This window comes from Mytilus trossulus, chromosome 1, assembly GCF_036588685.1.
Source record: "Mytilus trossulus isolate FHL-02 chromosome 1, PNRI_Mtr1.1.1.hap1, whole genome shotgun sequence".
Taxonomy (NCBI): domain Eukaryota; kingdom Metazoa; phylum Mollusca; class Bivalvia; order Mytilida; family Mytilidae; genus Mytilus; species Mytilus trossulus.
This window is the reverse complement of record NC_086373.1, coordinates 95,963,804-95,981,391: the sequence shown is the minus strand read 5'-3', so window position 1 is coordinate 95,981,391 and position 17,588 is coordinate 95,963,804. Positions and strand designations below refer to the sequence as shown.

The window sequence follows — 17,588 nt, the reverse complement described above, 5'->3', positions numbered from 1 at the left end:
CAATAATTTAATTAGGGGCTATAATGGGGAAATTTTGTGCTGTGCCTAAAATAGTAAAGGAGCATTTACATGCTCTGGTCTGTGCTTCTGTCCTTTTCTTTTGTCCCATATCAGATTAAGACAGTTTGTGGTCACATTAACTTGAAGCTTAGTACACAACTATATATGAATTTACAGTATCATATTCTGTTTTTTTAGTCAATACTGAAGGCTGGCAGTAACCTTTTGATTGATTCAAACTCATGGAAAGGGTTGCCTAAAATGGAGAGAACTCGTGTAGCTACATCACTGGTTGTGAACATGGAAGAAACAGGGTACCAGATAGCTGACAGTTTAGAAGTTGGTGACCCTCCTGTCATCACTAGGGATACCAATATATGTAAGTGTTATCATATGCAAGATAAATAATGTGTAGATAGATTTCATTTTATAACTAAAGATACAGAAGATTAATGTTGTGATATTTTCTGGGTAGTTTAAGTATATGATACCCTTGTAACAGCTCTATTTTAAAGCTGAATGTATGTATTTGCAAGCTTCATAAGTCTTCTGGTGGAATGTGAAACTATTACCTGAAAAACTTAAGTCTAAAGTGCTGTAAAACTATCTTAATATTGTATAGAACATAGAGAGGAAGTTTACTGTAAATAGATGTACAAAGTTTGTTGAAAAAACTTTAAATATAGTTTTGGGTTTGTTCTATATTAATAATCAAAATCTGCATCAGCTCTTGTGTAGATGCAAATTACAAAAAAGTTTTCCATTTTTTAATTTCTTATTGTTGTTTTAAGAACAATTTTAAGCAATTTAAGCATACCTGTGCTATTATTAATTATTTTAAATCATCTTGGCATATTTTCTGAAATAAACCTAAAATATGTCAAAATCTTATGAAGATGTTTTGAATTTTTTTTTACATTTGCAAAAAAGATTATAAAACAAGAGCTGTATATCTCATTTTTGGAGGAAATTAATGAGAAATGAATATTTTAGCTCCGTATTTTCAATTATTATACTCACTTAAAACATCTGCAGTTAAAAATTTACTTAAATAGAATATATAAGTATAATAGAATAGATAAACCATAAAAAAATGATTGATTGGTTTAATGAAAAAATCAAAACATGTTTCAACACTTGGCATGTAAATCTTCAATTGTTATAGGCGGAGATATGCTAACACCTGTGTATTATAAACCTGCAGTATGTTTACATTTGGGCGTTTATAAATTATTTGTTTAATCCATGTAATGTATTTGATCCTTTCTGTTTTAGTTATGGAAGTTAATGCCATTAGAACAGAAGATCAAACAAACAAAAGACTGAGTTTCCCGTCTTCTGTTCAAGATCGAGAGGATGCTGATGATTTCGTTACTATTCCTGTAGAAAGTCTTGTCAACTCTTCTAATAATGGTAAGTATTTAATCCGTTTTTGAAAAAAAAATTGGGTATACTGTATTACCTCTGTCTGTCCATCCATTTGTCCCAGTAATGATTTTCACAGCATCTTTCTCCGGAACTACATACATCATTAGGACTTCTGAAGTTTTATTTCAGGGTTTATATAAGTCAGCTATACCATCATCGTCCATGTGATACGTTTTCAGATTCGTCACTCAACAACCTGTAACATGGTTGAAAATCAAATATTTAGGTTTTATAATGAATGGTTCAATGAATATTATATTGAAAGTTTAAGACAGCAGAAAAATATAAGTATTTGTCAAATTATGGTCCCAAATATGCATGTTTGTTGATAGCACCCAAGTCTTAGTTCAGTTGTATTCATATTTTTTAGAGAATTTTCTAACCTTAAGTTGTCTGCTGTCAAAATGAATAACAATACTTAACTTTTAGTTTATTTTATGAGATAAATCAGCTTTTGAGAGCGAAAGACCTAAACTCTTCTATTCTGTTACTGTCAAACTTTTCGACAAAATTTTGACTATAAGTTTTGAAATTAAATTGAAGAATGCTGAATGTTGTGATGTAATTCCTGTCTAATATTACCACCCTTTTGAATCAGTTAGACCCTATAGAAAAGTATTGAAGCATCAATAAACTAAAGCAAATGACAATAGCAAGATTAATCATAGAAACCATATTTTACAGGTGAGGTTAGGATAGTTTTTCTTGTCTACAAAAGTCTGAGTGAGTTCATGAGTCCACCTGCAGATGAAAATACTGGAGATGACAATAACAAGGATGATGAAGATGAAACTGCCAACAACGATACTCAACCTTTCATTGGAACTAATATTTTCTCAACTTCAGTCAACGGCAGGAAAACTAAATTCCAACTGTCAAAGCCTTTGACATTTACCTTGAAACACAAACAGGTATGAACTGTTGTAGGTGTTTATTATATTAATTGATGGAATGAGTTCCATATGAAAAACTAAGGAAAAACTGTAATATCAGACATGTATGGTCTGGTGAGCCATATCTCTTGCTGAATTGATTGTTCATAAGATGAATGCCAATGCATATGGACATAGATAATAACATTAGCTAAAATTCAATTGTAGATGTAAAAATACATATTTATATTTAGATAGACAGATAAGATTCAAATATGTCACCATTGCGAGAACAAATACCAAACTCTTTTATCTGTTGAGTGGCATTAAAAAACAACAACATATTATATTTTAAATTCAGGTCAACTCTTAGGTTGAACTGAGTCAAAAAGAAGTTTTAATTTTTGAGTTTAATGTTTCAAAAGAAATCTGATTTCCTTAATTGATGGAGATACTTTTATTTATCATTGAGATTGAATGTTAAAGAGAAAATCTGAATTTCAACCACTTGATTTGTTTGATGATTTTCGGTTCATTTTAGATTAGTACATTACATGTTATCTTTTATCTTCCAGGCACCTCAACCAGGATTTCATGCTGTATGTTCATACTGGCAATTCAATGAAAGGTGATTAATAATAATGCTTATAAAATAAAAAAAATAAAAGTCAGATATTTTAGAAAATGTATTGAATCTACTATTTTGATTTATAGATAATGAAATAATGTATTCAGGCCAAAATAGATAAATATTGACTTTATGGTGATTGAAAAAGATTCAGGTCTCCTATGTTATAAACCATCAAGACTTATGAATCATTGGAAAACTTTGGAATAACTTTAATTTTTAAGATTATATTTCTTTAATTTCAGTTTAGCTGGACAGTGGTCTGATGATGGTTGTAGTTTGGTAAAAACTAACAAATCCCACACCACATGTCAGTGTGATCACATGACAAACTTTGCCATCTTGATGGATACTGTCGGTACTAAGGTATATATGATTTCACATGCAAAATATGACTTGAATAAATATCTCAAGATACTCTTGAACATATATTTCAATTTTACTATGACAGATTTCAAATTTCTAGGGGTTATTGCGTTTGTAAAACAAAACAAAAATTTCAATTGATATACTGTAAATTCAGAAATTATTGTGTGCATTTAATATTGCGATTTTGTCATTTTAGACTTAAATGCGATTTTAATTTTTACGATTTTGAGAAAATTCCTGTTAAAGTCATATAAAATATTTCAAAATGCGAGTTTAAATTATTGCGTTTACAATTCAGTCGCATTTTTCGCAATAATAAAAACCTCGCATTAATTTCTGAATTTACAGTATCAAGTTATTGGAAATTGGTTTCCTGTAAAGGATGTTAACTTATCTATGGGTGTATAAATAATTGTCTTTTCTCAAAATATAATCTTGTGGTATTACACAAATAGAAGAACAAATACACAATGCAACATGTTATTTTGACAATCATTTCTGACAGCACTTGCTAAACAGGACAAAAAAATAAGATCTTTACTATTCAAAGATTACAAAGGTGAGGTCAGCTGATGGAAGTTAACATGTACAGATCACTAAGGCTCTCTTGTCCTGGTAAATAATGTATCGCAGACTATTGTATTTTTGTGTGGATTTCAGTAATTGAAAAAAAATAATTATTAACTTACTTATTTAGCACCAGAATATGTTGGAAAGCTGTGGCATTAGATTATGAGATTTTGTGGAGAATTAAAGATTGCCCATTGTATAACATTTTTGATTGTTTACTTTTAGTTATCTCTGGAGCACCAGATCACACTGACAGCTATAACCTACCTCGGATGTATTGTATCCATCACTTGTCTGTTGTGTTGTATCTTTACATTCTGTTTCTTCAAGTAAGTAGAGAAAGTTCTGTCTACTTAAGAAGAAAATTTATCAAATATTTATTTAAATTTTTTTTAGACCTTCCTCTTTAAATTATTTAGAATGTTCTTTACATCAGGTATAAAGTGTATACCAATGTCCACAGAGGCGGATTAAGGTGGCCCGTCCCCCCCCCCCCTTTTGAGAAAAAAAATTAGGTTGATTATGTATATAGGGATTCACTGAAGCGAGATGGTAGTGGGCCCCCTCTTAGGCAGCCAGTGGGTCCCCACCTATGAAAATTTCTAGATCTGCCACTGGTCCATGCAGCGAAACTACATTCAGATTGGTAAACGTTATTGTGGTATTTAAGCAATTATTTTTCTACCCTATTTCATCCTTAGACTAAGTTATAAATACTATTTATTGAAAAGTAATTTAAAATTTTAGTTTACACCATTGTAGAACATACTGAAGAAAGAAATGAATCATAACTTTGATGTATAAAACTCGTAGTTTAAAACTGAAATCAGCTGGTATGTAATGTTTAGCCATATTATATTCAGTAACTTTTCATTTTCTTTTTCAGAAATCTTCAATGTGATAGAAACACAATACACAAGAATTTATGTTTGTCCCTAATGATGGCTGAGATTGTGTTCTTAGTGGGTATCAACCTAACACAGTATAAGGTTAGTAACAAATTAAAATATATGTATTCTTTTGATATATAAGCAAATTATGTACTATACCGGAAACGTATTGATAATATTCATACATAGCATTTTGCATTGTGCATTATTACTAAGAGAAAAAAAACTCAGTATTTTCGCCCAAATAAACAAGGCTCTTTAAAATGAAAACAACACGGTATAAATTACATGCTTTCAAAGTGCGTTTCTGGATTTACCTTCATTAAGATCACTAAAAGCCAAATAGTTGAAAGCCTAGGAAGTACAAGAATTAAAAGAGGTGAAAAGCTGTACATTGTATTACCAAAAATGACCTAAAAAATAGCCAAATCCATTTAAGGTCAATTTTCCTGAAGAGTATAGAGAAAAAGGATTGAAGCTCAAAATATTGCTTTATAATATGTTTTAATAATTTATTGTTATGTTGTTTTAGATTGTATGTGGTATTGTGGCTGGGTTACTACACTTTTGGTTTCTGGCCGCATTTAGTTGGATGTGTCTAGAGGGTGTCCAGTTATATGTCATGCTGATAGAAGTGTTTGAAGCAGAGAGGTCCAGAAGACTTTGGTATTATTTGTTTGGATATGGTGAGTGAATACTGTAAATTCAGAAATTATTGCATGCATTTTCATTGTGATTTTGTCATTTTAGAGTAAAATACTATTTTAAGTTTTGCACTATTGAGAAAAATCTTGTTTACTTCATTTTAAAAATTTCAAAAAGCGAGTTAAAATTATTGCGATTATAATCCTGTCACATTTTCACAATAATAAAAACAATGCTTTTGCAAATTTAAATTGAATATTATGAGAATTAGTTCACCGCTAGTTTAGAAAGTATTAAAGGAATATGTTTTCTTGGGAGAATCAGTATCTTTTATTCTGATGATCTGACAGATATGCAATTCCTTAACATTGACTTGTTATCTTTATTTTTCAGGTGTACCCACTATAATAGTTGGTGTTTCAGCAGCAGTCAACCATGAAGGTTATGGAACAGAATTACAGTGAGTTATTCTATGTTATACAGGTATACTGAGTTCACCAAGGGAGACTAATCAGGATTGTAAGAGTGGAAGGGTTATCTCCCATTACAACAAGTGGTCTCAGATCTGGTCAAGGCAATCTGAAGCTTGTGTTCAGACAAAATATTTATTAAAGCAGTGTTTAATGATCTTTAATGTGGTGTTCCTACAAACAAGCACAATCCCAAACCTCCCTTTACAGTACCTGAATTTCCCATGTCAGGAATAATTGACAAAGAAAATGAGAATGTGATGTACAACTAGGATTTATAAGTTCTTTGTTACAAGTAAATTACTTATTTTAAATCTATATTTTTAAGTTCAGATTAAACAAAGAGTGCCAAATTTATACATAGCTGTTATATTTGTCAACATGTGCATTTGGTTTTATAATAATTGCATGCAATGAAAGATTACCTAGAAGAACTTAAAAGAAATTTAAGTGATTCATAGCATAATCCTTTTATTTCAGTTGTTGGTTGAAGACAGAGAATTATTTCATTTGGAGTTTTGTAGGACCAGTATGTGCTGTTATATTGGTGAGTTAAATAACTGACAGGACTTGATGTTAGATTTGTATAGATTATACATCTGAAGAGGAAATATATATCCCTTGATTGATTGATTTAAATTGATAAAGTTCTAACAATTATGCGATTTAACATTTGTGTAATGTTAATTCAGAAATTATTGCATACATTTATTATTGCGATTTTGTAATTTTAGACTACAATGCCATTTTACTTTTTGCGATATTGAGAAAAATCCTGCTTAGTTCATATAAAATATTTCAAAATGCTAGATTAAATTATTGCGATTACAACTCTGTCGTATTTATAAAAACCTTGCAATAATTTCTGAATTTTCAGTATTTATATTTCTCTTTGAATATGATTAAAATGGGAAACTTTCAACAGTATTGTGAAACAACAATACATTGAATGACTAAAATAATAACCTTTGTAATTTATTTTCTTCTCTTTTTCAGATAAATATAATCATGCTGGGTATTGCCATCTACATGATGTGTCGCCATTCTAACACTCTAGCTTCATCATTAAGAACCAAAGAAAAAACTAGATTACAGAAAATAAAGTATGTAACCTGTTGATTGATAGAAATAATTTAAAACAATGTAAATTTTCTTCAGCTAGTAAAGTATATTTCTCTTGTTAATCATATAAACAGTTCGAGTATGTATTATTTAATGATTGTTTTCAACTTCAAGACTTTTAAACCTACTGTTTATTCATTTATCTTCAATATCTGTATCAATTATTATGTTTCATTGGGTATTTTTGTGTTCCTAATCAATACAGTGGTATACATAATATCAGTCAGAAAAAATATGCAGAAAAGTTACAGGATACCGATAAACTCAGTAATTGTTTGGTGGTGTGTATTCAAGCAGGTTTAGGCTAGATCATAATGTATCTTTGTTCTTAACTCATGTATATGTTGCAAAATAACATGCAGCTTTCTTACACATATCTTTTAAGATTAAGACTTTGCATTAAATATATACGAGAAAACTAAAAATTATTAGAAATCAGAGTAAACCTCTGGTAAATATAAAAGAGAGTGAACAAAGATAAAATTAAGAAAGTTGAAAATGTGTCTGCCTTTATAAAATAGAATAATGTTTTTACACAGTGGTGAACCCAACTCTGGGAGTAGTTCAGGAAGTACCAATATCAATGATAAATCCCACCTGAGTCCTGAACTTCCGTAAGATATTGTTGTCCGTGCTCTATTAGCTTGCTTTGCTTGGCTGCTGTTAAATCATCATTATATTCTTGGAATAACAGTTTTTTTGTATTTTTAACTCAATTTAAAAAAAGAAACTAAAACAAACCATGAGAACTAGTTCCAAGAATATAATACATGAGTTTTTACAATTTATGAAGTAGCTGTGCTATTGCTATTTGTGTTGTTAGTAGCCTGGGTTGTTGATTTTTGTTATGTGTTTTTTTTATATCATTTTTTAAATCTTTTATTTGCTATATAATCTTCTTTTTTTTTTTAAATTTTATGTTGTCTTGATAAAGTTATTGATAATTTGTTGCAGCTCAATAAATTTGCTATCATGATTTTGTTAGTCATTTTTTGTTTAATATATTTTGTTATGTTCTGATATAATCGTGACAATTTAAACCTTGAAATTTAATCAAATGGAATTGGAGGACTTCAAAAAATTCAATTTCCTTTTATTTTGGTATAGAATTTTGCATGAATTGCATTTTGACCTTTAGATATAACTAAATCAATATTTTCAAAGAAGTAAATGGGTTTTTTTTTTAACCAGATGTATTTACAGAATAATTTATCTTCCTACTCAGTATTTAATGTAATGCTTACATATTATCCTCTAGTATATGTTGCTTGCTTTTGTATCATGCATGTGAAGCTTTCTGAATCATTTAAAGTAGATCTGTTTACTGACAGAAAATTCATGTTGTAGTTTCTCCATAGTTATGTAGTATGGATAGTTTATATCATATTTGAATTGCATTGTGATCATTGATTTGCTTTCATATGATTTTAGTAGAATTATCAGAACGGAAGTTAAAAATAATGTAGTGGTAATGTAATAGGAATGTGCATTTTAACAGGTGAAATCACAGTACATATATATGCAATTAAACTCACAATGATCTATAAATTACTTATAAATAAATAAATTATCCAATTCTAGTCTTCTTTCAGATTTCACATAGCAAATTCATCTAATCTGAACACATAAATAAATTTCATACCAGTTTTACTTTTATATCTTGACATTTCTTTTTAATTTTTTCTCCCTCATTTCAGATCTTGGTTGAAAGGAGCAATAGTGCTAGTGGTCCTGTTGGGCTTGACCTGGTCCTTTGGAGTCCTATATATCAGCAGGGAATCAGTGGTGATGGCCTATCTCTTCACCATACTCAACACATTACAGGGAGTCTTTATTTTTGTGTTCCATTGTGTCATGAATGAAAAGGTATGCCATAGTTCTAACTGGAATTTATACATTTTTAGCTCACCTGACCTGAAAGGTCAAGTGAGCTTTTCTCATCACTTGGCGTCCGTCGTCCGTCGTCCTGCGTCCGTCGTCCGTAAACTTTTACAAAAATCTTCTCCTCTGAAACTACTGGGCCAAATTTTACCAAACTTGGCCACAATCATCCTTGGGGTATCTAGTTTAAAAAATGTGTCCGGTGACCTGGCCATCCAACTAAGATGGCCGCCATGGCTAAAAATAGAACACAGGGGTAAAATGTATATTTTGGCTTATATCTTTGAAACCAAAACATTTAGAGCAAATCTGACATGGGGTAAAATTGTTAATCAGGTCAAGATCTATCTGCTCTAGAATTTTCAGATGAATCGGACAACCCGTTGTTAGGTTGCTGCCCCTGAATTGGTTATTTTAAGGAAATTTTGCAGTTTTTGGTTATTATCTTGAATACTATTATAGATAGAGATAAACTGTAAACAGCAATAATGTTCAGCAAAGTAAAACCTACAAATAAGTCAAAATGACCAAATTTGTCAGTCAACCCCTTAAGGAGTTATTGCCCTTTATAGTCAATTTTTAACAAATTTTCGTCAGTTTTTGTAACTTGTACAAAAATCTTCTTCTCTGAAACTACATGGCCAAATTAAACCAAACTTGGCGATAATTATCATTGTGGTATATAGTTTGAAAACTGTGTCCGATGACACCGCCTACCAAACAAAATGGCCGACATGGCTAAAATTAGAACATAGTGGTAAAATGCAGTTTTTGATTTATATCTTTAAAACTAAGACATTTAGGGCAAATCTTTCAAGATTTAAATGTCCATCAGAATAAGATCTATCCCCTCGCAAATTTTCAGATGAATCTGACAACTCGTTATTGGGTTGCTGCCCTAAAATTGGTAATTTTAAGGAAATTTTGCAGTTTTTGGTTATTATCTTGAATACTATTATAGATAGAGATAAACTGTAAACAGCAATTTTGTTCAGCAAAGTAGGATCTACAAATAAGTCAACATGATAAAAATTGTAAGAGTACCCCTTAAGGAGTTATTGCCCTTTATAGTCAATTTTGAACAAATTTTCGTCATTTTTGTAACTTGTACAAAAATCTTCTTTTCTAAAACTATGGGCCATATTAAACTAAACGTGGCCACAATCATCACTATGGTATCTATTTTAAAAAAGTGTCTAATGACCCCACCTACCAACCAAGATGACCAACATAAGTAAATACAGTAACATGTGAGCGACACAGGCTCTTGAGAGCCTCTAGTTCTATATGGTATTGTAGAATGTTTATATACAGAAAGTTTTATAAATTCAAATATGAAAAAAATTATAGCAGTTCACACAAGAACCTTAATCAATTCAGAGAAAAATGTGAATATTTGAATATTTTCTATTATGGATTGACAGTTTGTAGTATAAAATAGGTACACATTACAATAGTTTTCAGTTAAAATAAAGAAGTAAGGAGTTGTTAAAGTTATAAATAGAATTACAGATTATAAATTTGTTTTGAAACGTGAATAAAGAAAAGAACAATCTCCTTTCATATTTCTCACAATCTATAAAACATGAAAAAAGCAGCATATGGAAAGTCAATGCACAATAAAATATCTTAAAAAATGCTCTATACAATATCTTAAATAATGCTCAATAAAATATCTTAAATAATGCTCAATAAAATATCTTAAATAATGCTCAATAGAATATCTTAAATAATGCTCAATAAAATATCTTACTTATATTCTTCAGGTAAAGAAAGAATACAAAAAGTTTGCCTACAGAGCAACATGGCTGCCAGGTTGTATAAGGAGTCTATTTGTGGGTTATTCAGGAAGTCTTGGTTCTACATCGCCAAGCAACTCGTCATCATCTGGTGGAGTAAGTCAATAATTTATATGTTGTCTTAGTTAGTGCAGATGTTAAAATTAGTTCAAAAGGACGATTAACACTTTCTACTGATTTTTTTTTTAAATGAACCAAAATAGAATATCAATTGGTCAAGAAAAAGGCAAAAGACAACAAGGAAATATTGAAACAAAAACTGACAACGCCATGGCAAAAAACAAAAGTCCACAAAACATCTGATAAAAAAGTAAACATTGAGCAACACAAGATGTTGTTTACATACAAAATACTGATCTCATGCATTTCTTTCTAAGGGCTATTTAATGGGGCTACTGACTTATAACTTAATCTATTTCATTCTTACAACAAGGAAGGAACATGTACTCCTAGGGCAGCAGTTTATTTTTTGGTCAAATGTTAAATTTTACATGTGAAACTTCTATTTCAGCATCTACTGAAGTTTTGGAGTGGGAAACGGAGGAGGAAGTCATCAGGCTCTACATTAGAAAAATCTTCTAAAGGTAAATATGACTGCCTATTCTATTCTTTTAAAAAAAACTTTAATATGTTCAATTGTTTGTTTGTTTGTATGTCTGATAGGCTATCTTCACTACCTCAGGAAGTTGTATTAAACCTTAAGTTTAGGTACATTACACTTTTTCAAGAATTCAAAATTTACAGACAAAAAGTATCATTTAAACCATTCCAAAAGTCATGGCTTATATAAATCAAGTCTTTAGAATTCAAAGCAATTATTTTTTAGCTCACCTGGCCCAAAGGGCCAAGTGAGCTTTTCTCATCACTTGGCGTCCGTCGTCGTCTGTCGTTGTCCGTCGTCGTTAACTTTTACAAAAATCTTCTACTCTGAAACTACTGGGCCAAATTAAACCAAACTTGGCCAAAATCATCATTGGGGTATCTTGTTAAAAAATGTGTGCCGTGACCCGCCAAACCAACCAAGATGGCCGCCATGGCTAAAAATAAAACATAGGGGTAAAATGCAGTTTTTGGCTTATAACTCAAAAACCAAAGCATTTAGAGCAAATCTGACCGGGGTAAAATTGTTGATCAGGTCGAGATCTATCTGCTCTGAACTTTTCAGATGAATCGAACTACCCGTTGTTGGGTTGCTGCCCCTGAATTGGTAATTTTAGGGAAATTTTTCTGTTTTTGGTTATTATCTTGAATATTATTATAGATAGAGATTAACTGTAAACAGCAATAATGTTCAGCAAAGTAAGATTTACAAATAAGTCACCATGACCAAAATGGTCAATTGACCCCTTTAGTAGTAATTGCCCTTTAAAGTCAATTTTTAACCATTTTTCGTAAATTTTATATATCTTTTACAAAAATCTTCTCCTCTGAAACTGCTGGACCAAATTAATCCAAACTTGGCCACAATCATCTTTGGGGTATCTAGTTTGAAAAATGTGTGGCGTGACCTGCCAAACCAACCAAGATGGCCGCCATAGCTAAAAAAAGAACATGGGGTAAAACGCAGTTTTACTCTTATAACTCAAAAACCGAAGCATTAAGAGCAAATCTGACATGAGGTATAATTGTTAATCAGGTCAAGATCTATCTGCCCTGAAATTTTCAGATGAATCAGAGAACCGGTTGTTGGGTTGCTGCCCCTGAATTGGTAATTTTATGGAAATTCTGCTGTTTTTGGTTATTATCTTGAATATTAATATAGATAGAGATTAAGTGTAAACAGCAATAATGTTCAGCAAAGTAAGATTTACAAATAAGTCACCATGACCAAAATGGTCAGTTGACCCCTTTAGGAGTTATTGCCGTTTAAAGTCAATTTTTAACCATTTTTCGTAAATTTTATATATCTTTTACAAAAATCTTCTTCTCTAAAACTGCTGGACCACATTAATCCAAACTTGGTCACAATCATCTCTGGGGTATCAAGTTTAATAAATGTGTGGCGTGACCCGCCAAACCAACCAAGATGGCCGCCATCGCTAAAAATAGAACACAGGGGTGAAATGCAGCTTTTTGCTTATAACTAAAAAAAACAAAGCATTTGGAGCAAATCTGACATGGGATAAAATTGTTTATCAGGTCAAGATCTATCTGTCCTGAAATTTTCAGATGAATCAGAGAACCGTTGGGTTGCTGCCCCTGAATTGGTAATTTTAAGGAAATTTTGCAGTTTATGGTTATTATCTTGAATATTATTATAGATAGAGATAAACTGTAAACAGCAATAATGTTCAGCAAAGTAAGATTTACAAATAAGTCAACATGACCAAAATGGTCAATTGACCCCCTAAGGAGTAATTGTCCTTTATAGTCAATTTTAAACAATTTTCATAAAATTTGTTCATTTTGACTACCAGTAACATTTTCCACAGAAACTACTGGGCCAAGTTCATTAAAGATAGTTATAATTGTAAGCAGCAAGAATGTTCAGTAAAGTAAGATGTACAAACACATCACCATCACCAAAACACAATTTTGTCATGAATCCGTTTGCTTCCTTTGTTTAATATTCCATAGACCAAGGTGAGCGATACAGGCTCTTTAAAGCCTCTAGTTTATTAAATTGAATACAAAAACAGGACAACAATTGTTTGAATACCAACTAGATGAGTAACTGCAATATTTATTTGTTATATTAGTGTAATTCAGGAACAGTATATATGAAGGTGTAGTATTTAGAAGAAAAAATCTACAATAAAACTATTGACACCCTACTATTCATCCAGAAAATCCTGAGTACATTCTGACTGTATTTCTTATTCGGTCATTCCATAGGAACATGCTGGTCTGATACTTTCAAAATATCCTAACATAACAAAATCACATTTAGGGGTGTCAGAACATATGTAATGTATACCATCAACCTGAATAAAGAAGCATAACTTGATTTTATGTTGTAACAATATAAATGATCCACATCATAAGTTTTTTTTATTAGACTGTTCCATTTGAAAAGGGTTGATGAATTATGAAATCAAGCATAATAAATTCATGGATTTTCTGAATGTTCATTATTTAGTTGTAGAATTACTGGATTGATAAATTCAATCAATGCATGAAATTCACAAATTAATGTTTTATAATTAGCATGAGGAAGAATTGTTTTATCTGATATACTTTATTATAATAAATTATCGATTGTTATATACTGGGAAATCTGAAAACAGAATGAAAGTCAACATGGAAATGGGATTTATAACTATTACTCACAAAAAATAACCAAGTATAAACACACAGAGATAACAATCTTAATGGTACAATAGCTCAAAATGATTATATTTATATGAGTTTGGTAGTCAAAGAGGTGAAACAGTTTGTGAAATGTATAGGCAGTTCACACCTATTTTCTGTTTCTTACAAATGTCCATAACTAAAGGGAAAAGGCTAGGGTACAACTATTATAAAGCAGGATTACTTAATTTGCTTGTCATGTATAGTGGTAGGAAATATATAAGTATTACAAAAATATGGAATGGTGTCCAGTTTTTAAATTTCTTCAAATAAACAACTCATTATAAATCCTGAGACATCTTATCCTTGTTTAGACAGTAAGAAATAATATGATGATAAGGTACAGCTGATTATATACTTATTGTAAATTTATAAACCATGGATATTATAAATTTATAAACCATGGATATTATAAACAAAGTAAAGAATTTAATATTTATGCACAATCTAAACCTCAATACTTCGCATCACATAGAAAATTGCACACCACAAACCAAATATTGTAATGTTATGATAAAAGTGGTATCAATGGCATTTAAAGGATTTTTAAGAAACAGCATTTTTTTCAACATTCTTTGGAATTCCATTTCCAAACCAGCTCTTAGGACTTGCCAATAAATGCAATAGGAAAGACAAAGAATTTTTGGAAAAAGTTGAAGTTGATTTGGTTAATTATTATTTTACATTTTGAATTTGGTTTCGAGCAATCAAATAAAAACTACATGATTTTGTCTGTATTTTTCAGGAAAGAAGAGAAGAAGTGACATAAAAAGTAGCGAAGTAGAAAGTTTCTCTCAAAGCATCTCTAATCATGGAAATATCGATAGTCAATATCGACCACCTAGTAATAATTATGATAATGGATACACACATGGGTACATGTACGCCAACACTGGGGTATCTGATGGGGGAATAGTCGGAGATCTCTCAGTAGCCGATTGTTCTGTTATTGACAGTGAATATGTGAGTGAATTCTGCCATAATAAAATGCAAGTTTCCATGGAGAAACGACGATATTCATCTGGATCTGAAGAAGAAGGTAATGATGAAAACAATGACAATAAAAATCGATTGTCAGTTTTATCCGAGGATTCAGCAGTGAAAAATTCAGACTTTGTATCAACAGAAGCTGAAATGAGCTATTCAGAAATGAGTGACGTTGACAGTGAAAAATCGAAAGATTTGAGAAAGGAAGAGGAACCTCTTTTTCCAAAAACAAACTCTGAAAAAAATTTATTGAACAATTTAGTGACTATAGATGGAGGACAGAAAAAAAGTCCATCATCAAGTGAATTACGGATAATAGACACATCAGACAGTCTGAGTAGAAGCACACCAAACATGAAACTAATCCAGGGCTATGAAGCAATATTAAACAATAAGACTGATCTATTAATAGACACAGGGGAAACCCAGACTGGTAGAAAACCAGTAACAAGACTTAATTCAGATTGTCCTGGTAAATTTGACCCTCACCGATATGTTTTGGATCATAGTGAGTGCTAGTTCTTATTATTTCATGATGAAAATTGATAAAAATGTATTGGGAAGTGAAAAGACGTTCTAGTGGCATTAATTGGTTAATCTATTGACATTGTGCATAATGATTACTGTTCATTTAACATCTATACATTTGGTTTCAAAGTGACAAGTTTTGTTGAAAGATTGGCTAGTGATGTACATTAGCCATTGTACATTGCCTCCCTTTCTAGATATGATTATGATTGTCACTAGAATGTCATACTTGGTGCTTTGACCCTAGGAAATCTGACAATCTGTTGTATTAAGTGCCTGAGAACAGAAACTGTTTTATAGTGCCTTCAATTATTAAAGTGTTCTTATATTTTGTTCATTGTAAATATCATATTTTATTGTTTAATTTGTATTTTATACAATGATCAAATCATTTCTATATATTTTGTACATAAATTTACATGTCATTGTTCATTTGTTTGTGTACATGTGTATTTTATTGTTATCTCAAGATCTGGAGTTTATAAACCCTGCTTACATCGCATCAGACTTTGGTTCAATCTTTTATTTTCAAAAATTTTTGATAACAGAACAATAAGGAATAAATAAGTTAATAACCAAGTAGTATTACAAGTGACCAGTTAGTTAAAAATATACAAGAAATCTATAACGATTATTATAATCTTCGTGTGATAATAGCTGTCACTGCCTTTATTACCTCAGTCAGGTCTTTTTCAGTGCTTAATTCAGATGTTTTACTTTTATGTGTTTATATCAAAATCTGACTGAAAACTATTGTTTTGTTTGATATTTCTAATTTAAGATTGTGATTTCTTCAATTTAAATAGGATTTGTGATCCCATAAGAAACCAAAGATATAATTTTGAATTACTTTTCATTGTATTAAGACATTCCATAACTTATATCGCAGAGGTATTCAATATTTACAGATACATGTATATATATAGTTGTGATAACTTTAAATCATTTATTTTGTAAATGCAGAGGTTTTCCTTTTCATTTCACAGTATTTATCTTTAAAGTATTGAAGGGTAACAAAAAACCTGATATATTTCAAATAAATTTACTTTAATGCATCGTTAAAAGATTTACTCCAAAAGCCAGTAAACTTTTTACAATTATTAATGTCAGTATCATCAATGAGTCAGTATGGTGCTTAAATGTTAACAATATATTTTTTGTAGTGATACTTTTAAAAGAGGGTAGAAATGACTCTGATTGTGTGTTATAGATGGATATCCCATATCCTTTCTTTTCCATTAAATGATTCAGTATCATACCGTTTTCTCTCCTAGTGTTCAATTGAGGCAAATATTTAAGTGTCATTAGCACATGCTTTTTAAAAGCTCCCCGAATATGCCACTGTGTCACCTTAATCATCTTGATGGGTACTCATTCCCACCCTCTTTAAACATGCAGGGTAAATTGTAATTTCAGATAATATTTTAAGTCTGAGATTAAATTCCTTCTTTACCTTAATAATTTGATTACCACTTTACAAGTACACTGCATACAAAATCCATTTATAAATGCCAGTTTAAAGCCCAATGTTTGTATTGTTGGTTATGATGTATAACTGTATTTGCAATTTGTTAAAATTAAAATTTAGCAAATGACTATAAAAAGTTTGCATCAAGTTGATATAAAAGTATGTTTTAATGTTCTGTGTTATTTAATGTTTAAGTATATCTTGTTTTTAATCAGCTACAAAAATGGTTAAAGCTGACATCCGAGTTTGAAAAATAAAAGAGTGAAAAAACTTTAAATGTTTGTTTTTGCCGGTGGGTTTTTGTTTCATTGACATATATCCCCACATCTTATTTTATTGGCCTGGTTTGACAAAATCAAAACTAATTTAGAATGGTGATTTAAGACGGACGTGGGAAAGTAGGTACCTAAATTATTTTATCAGCTCCTCCTGGTCAGTTAAATCTGGTTCTCAGCAACATGATAGGTCAAAAATGTTTGGCAAGTCTGATTATTGTTTGAAGTTTAAATATGGTTGACATTGTTTTATCCCTGTCGAACATAATGGAAGTAAAAACGCATTTATGATGACAAAAAGTCCTTCCAATCCCTATGGTAATTTGCTAGGTTGCTATATCTATAAAATCAGATGCTCCGCAGGG

At 30.8% G+C, this 17,588-nt stretch overlaps 1 protein-coding gene across 11 annotated transcripts in view; it reads left to right on the top strand.

Annotated features, from left to right (window-relative positions):
• LOC134691643 (adhesion G protein-coupled receptor L2-like) overlaps positions 1 to 17,225 on the top strand; it is a 62,750-nt gene extending 45,525 nt beyond the window's left edge. For 9 of the 11 annotated variants that reach the window (XM_063552220.1, XM_063552259.1, XM_063552206.1 and 6 more), the window contains 16 exons: positions 199 to 379; positions 1,276 to 1,413; positions 2,113 to 2,339; positions 2,876 to 2,928; positions 3,174 to 3,294; positions 4,093 to 4,196; positions 4,754 to 4,856; positions 5,290 to 5,443; positions 5,796 to 5,862; positions 6,353 to 6,419; positions 6,869 to 6,975; positions 7,534 to 7,608; positions 8,692 to 8,860; positions 10,642 to 10,770; positions 11,186 to 11,258; positions 14,711 to 17,225. In XM_063552220.1, the coding sequence (XP_063408290.1) occupies positions 199 to 379; positions 1,276 to 1,413; positions 2,113 to 2,339; positions 2,876 to 2,928; positions 3,174 to 3,294; positions 4,093 to 4,196; positions 4,754 to 4,856; positions 5,290 to 5,443; positions 5,796 to 5,862; positions 6,353 to 6,419; positions 6,869 to 6,975; positions 7,534 to 7,608; positions 8,692 to 8,860; positions 10,642 to 10,770; positions 11,186 to 11,258; positions 14,711 to 15,471 (2,529 nt within the window). In that variant the 3' untranslated portion in view covers positions 15,472 to 17,225. Of the gene's footprint in view, positions 1 to 198; positions 380 to 1,275; positions 1,414 to 2,112; positions 2,340 to 2,875; positions 2,929 to 3,173; positions 3,295 to 4,092; positions 4,197 to 4,753; positions 4,857 to 5,289; positions 5,444 to 5,795; positions 5,863 to 6,352; positions 6,420 to 6,868; positions 6,976 to 7,533; positions 7,609 to 8,691; positions 8,861 to 10,641; positions 10,771 to 11,185; positions 11,259 to 13,373; positions 13,395 to 14,710 lie in introns of those variants that run through there. The other 2 variants (XM_063552273.1, XM_063552266.1) reach the window with 2 other exon arrangements.
• The last annotated feature ends 363 nt before the right edge of the window (positions 17,226 to 17,588 follow it).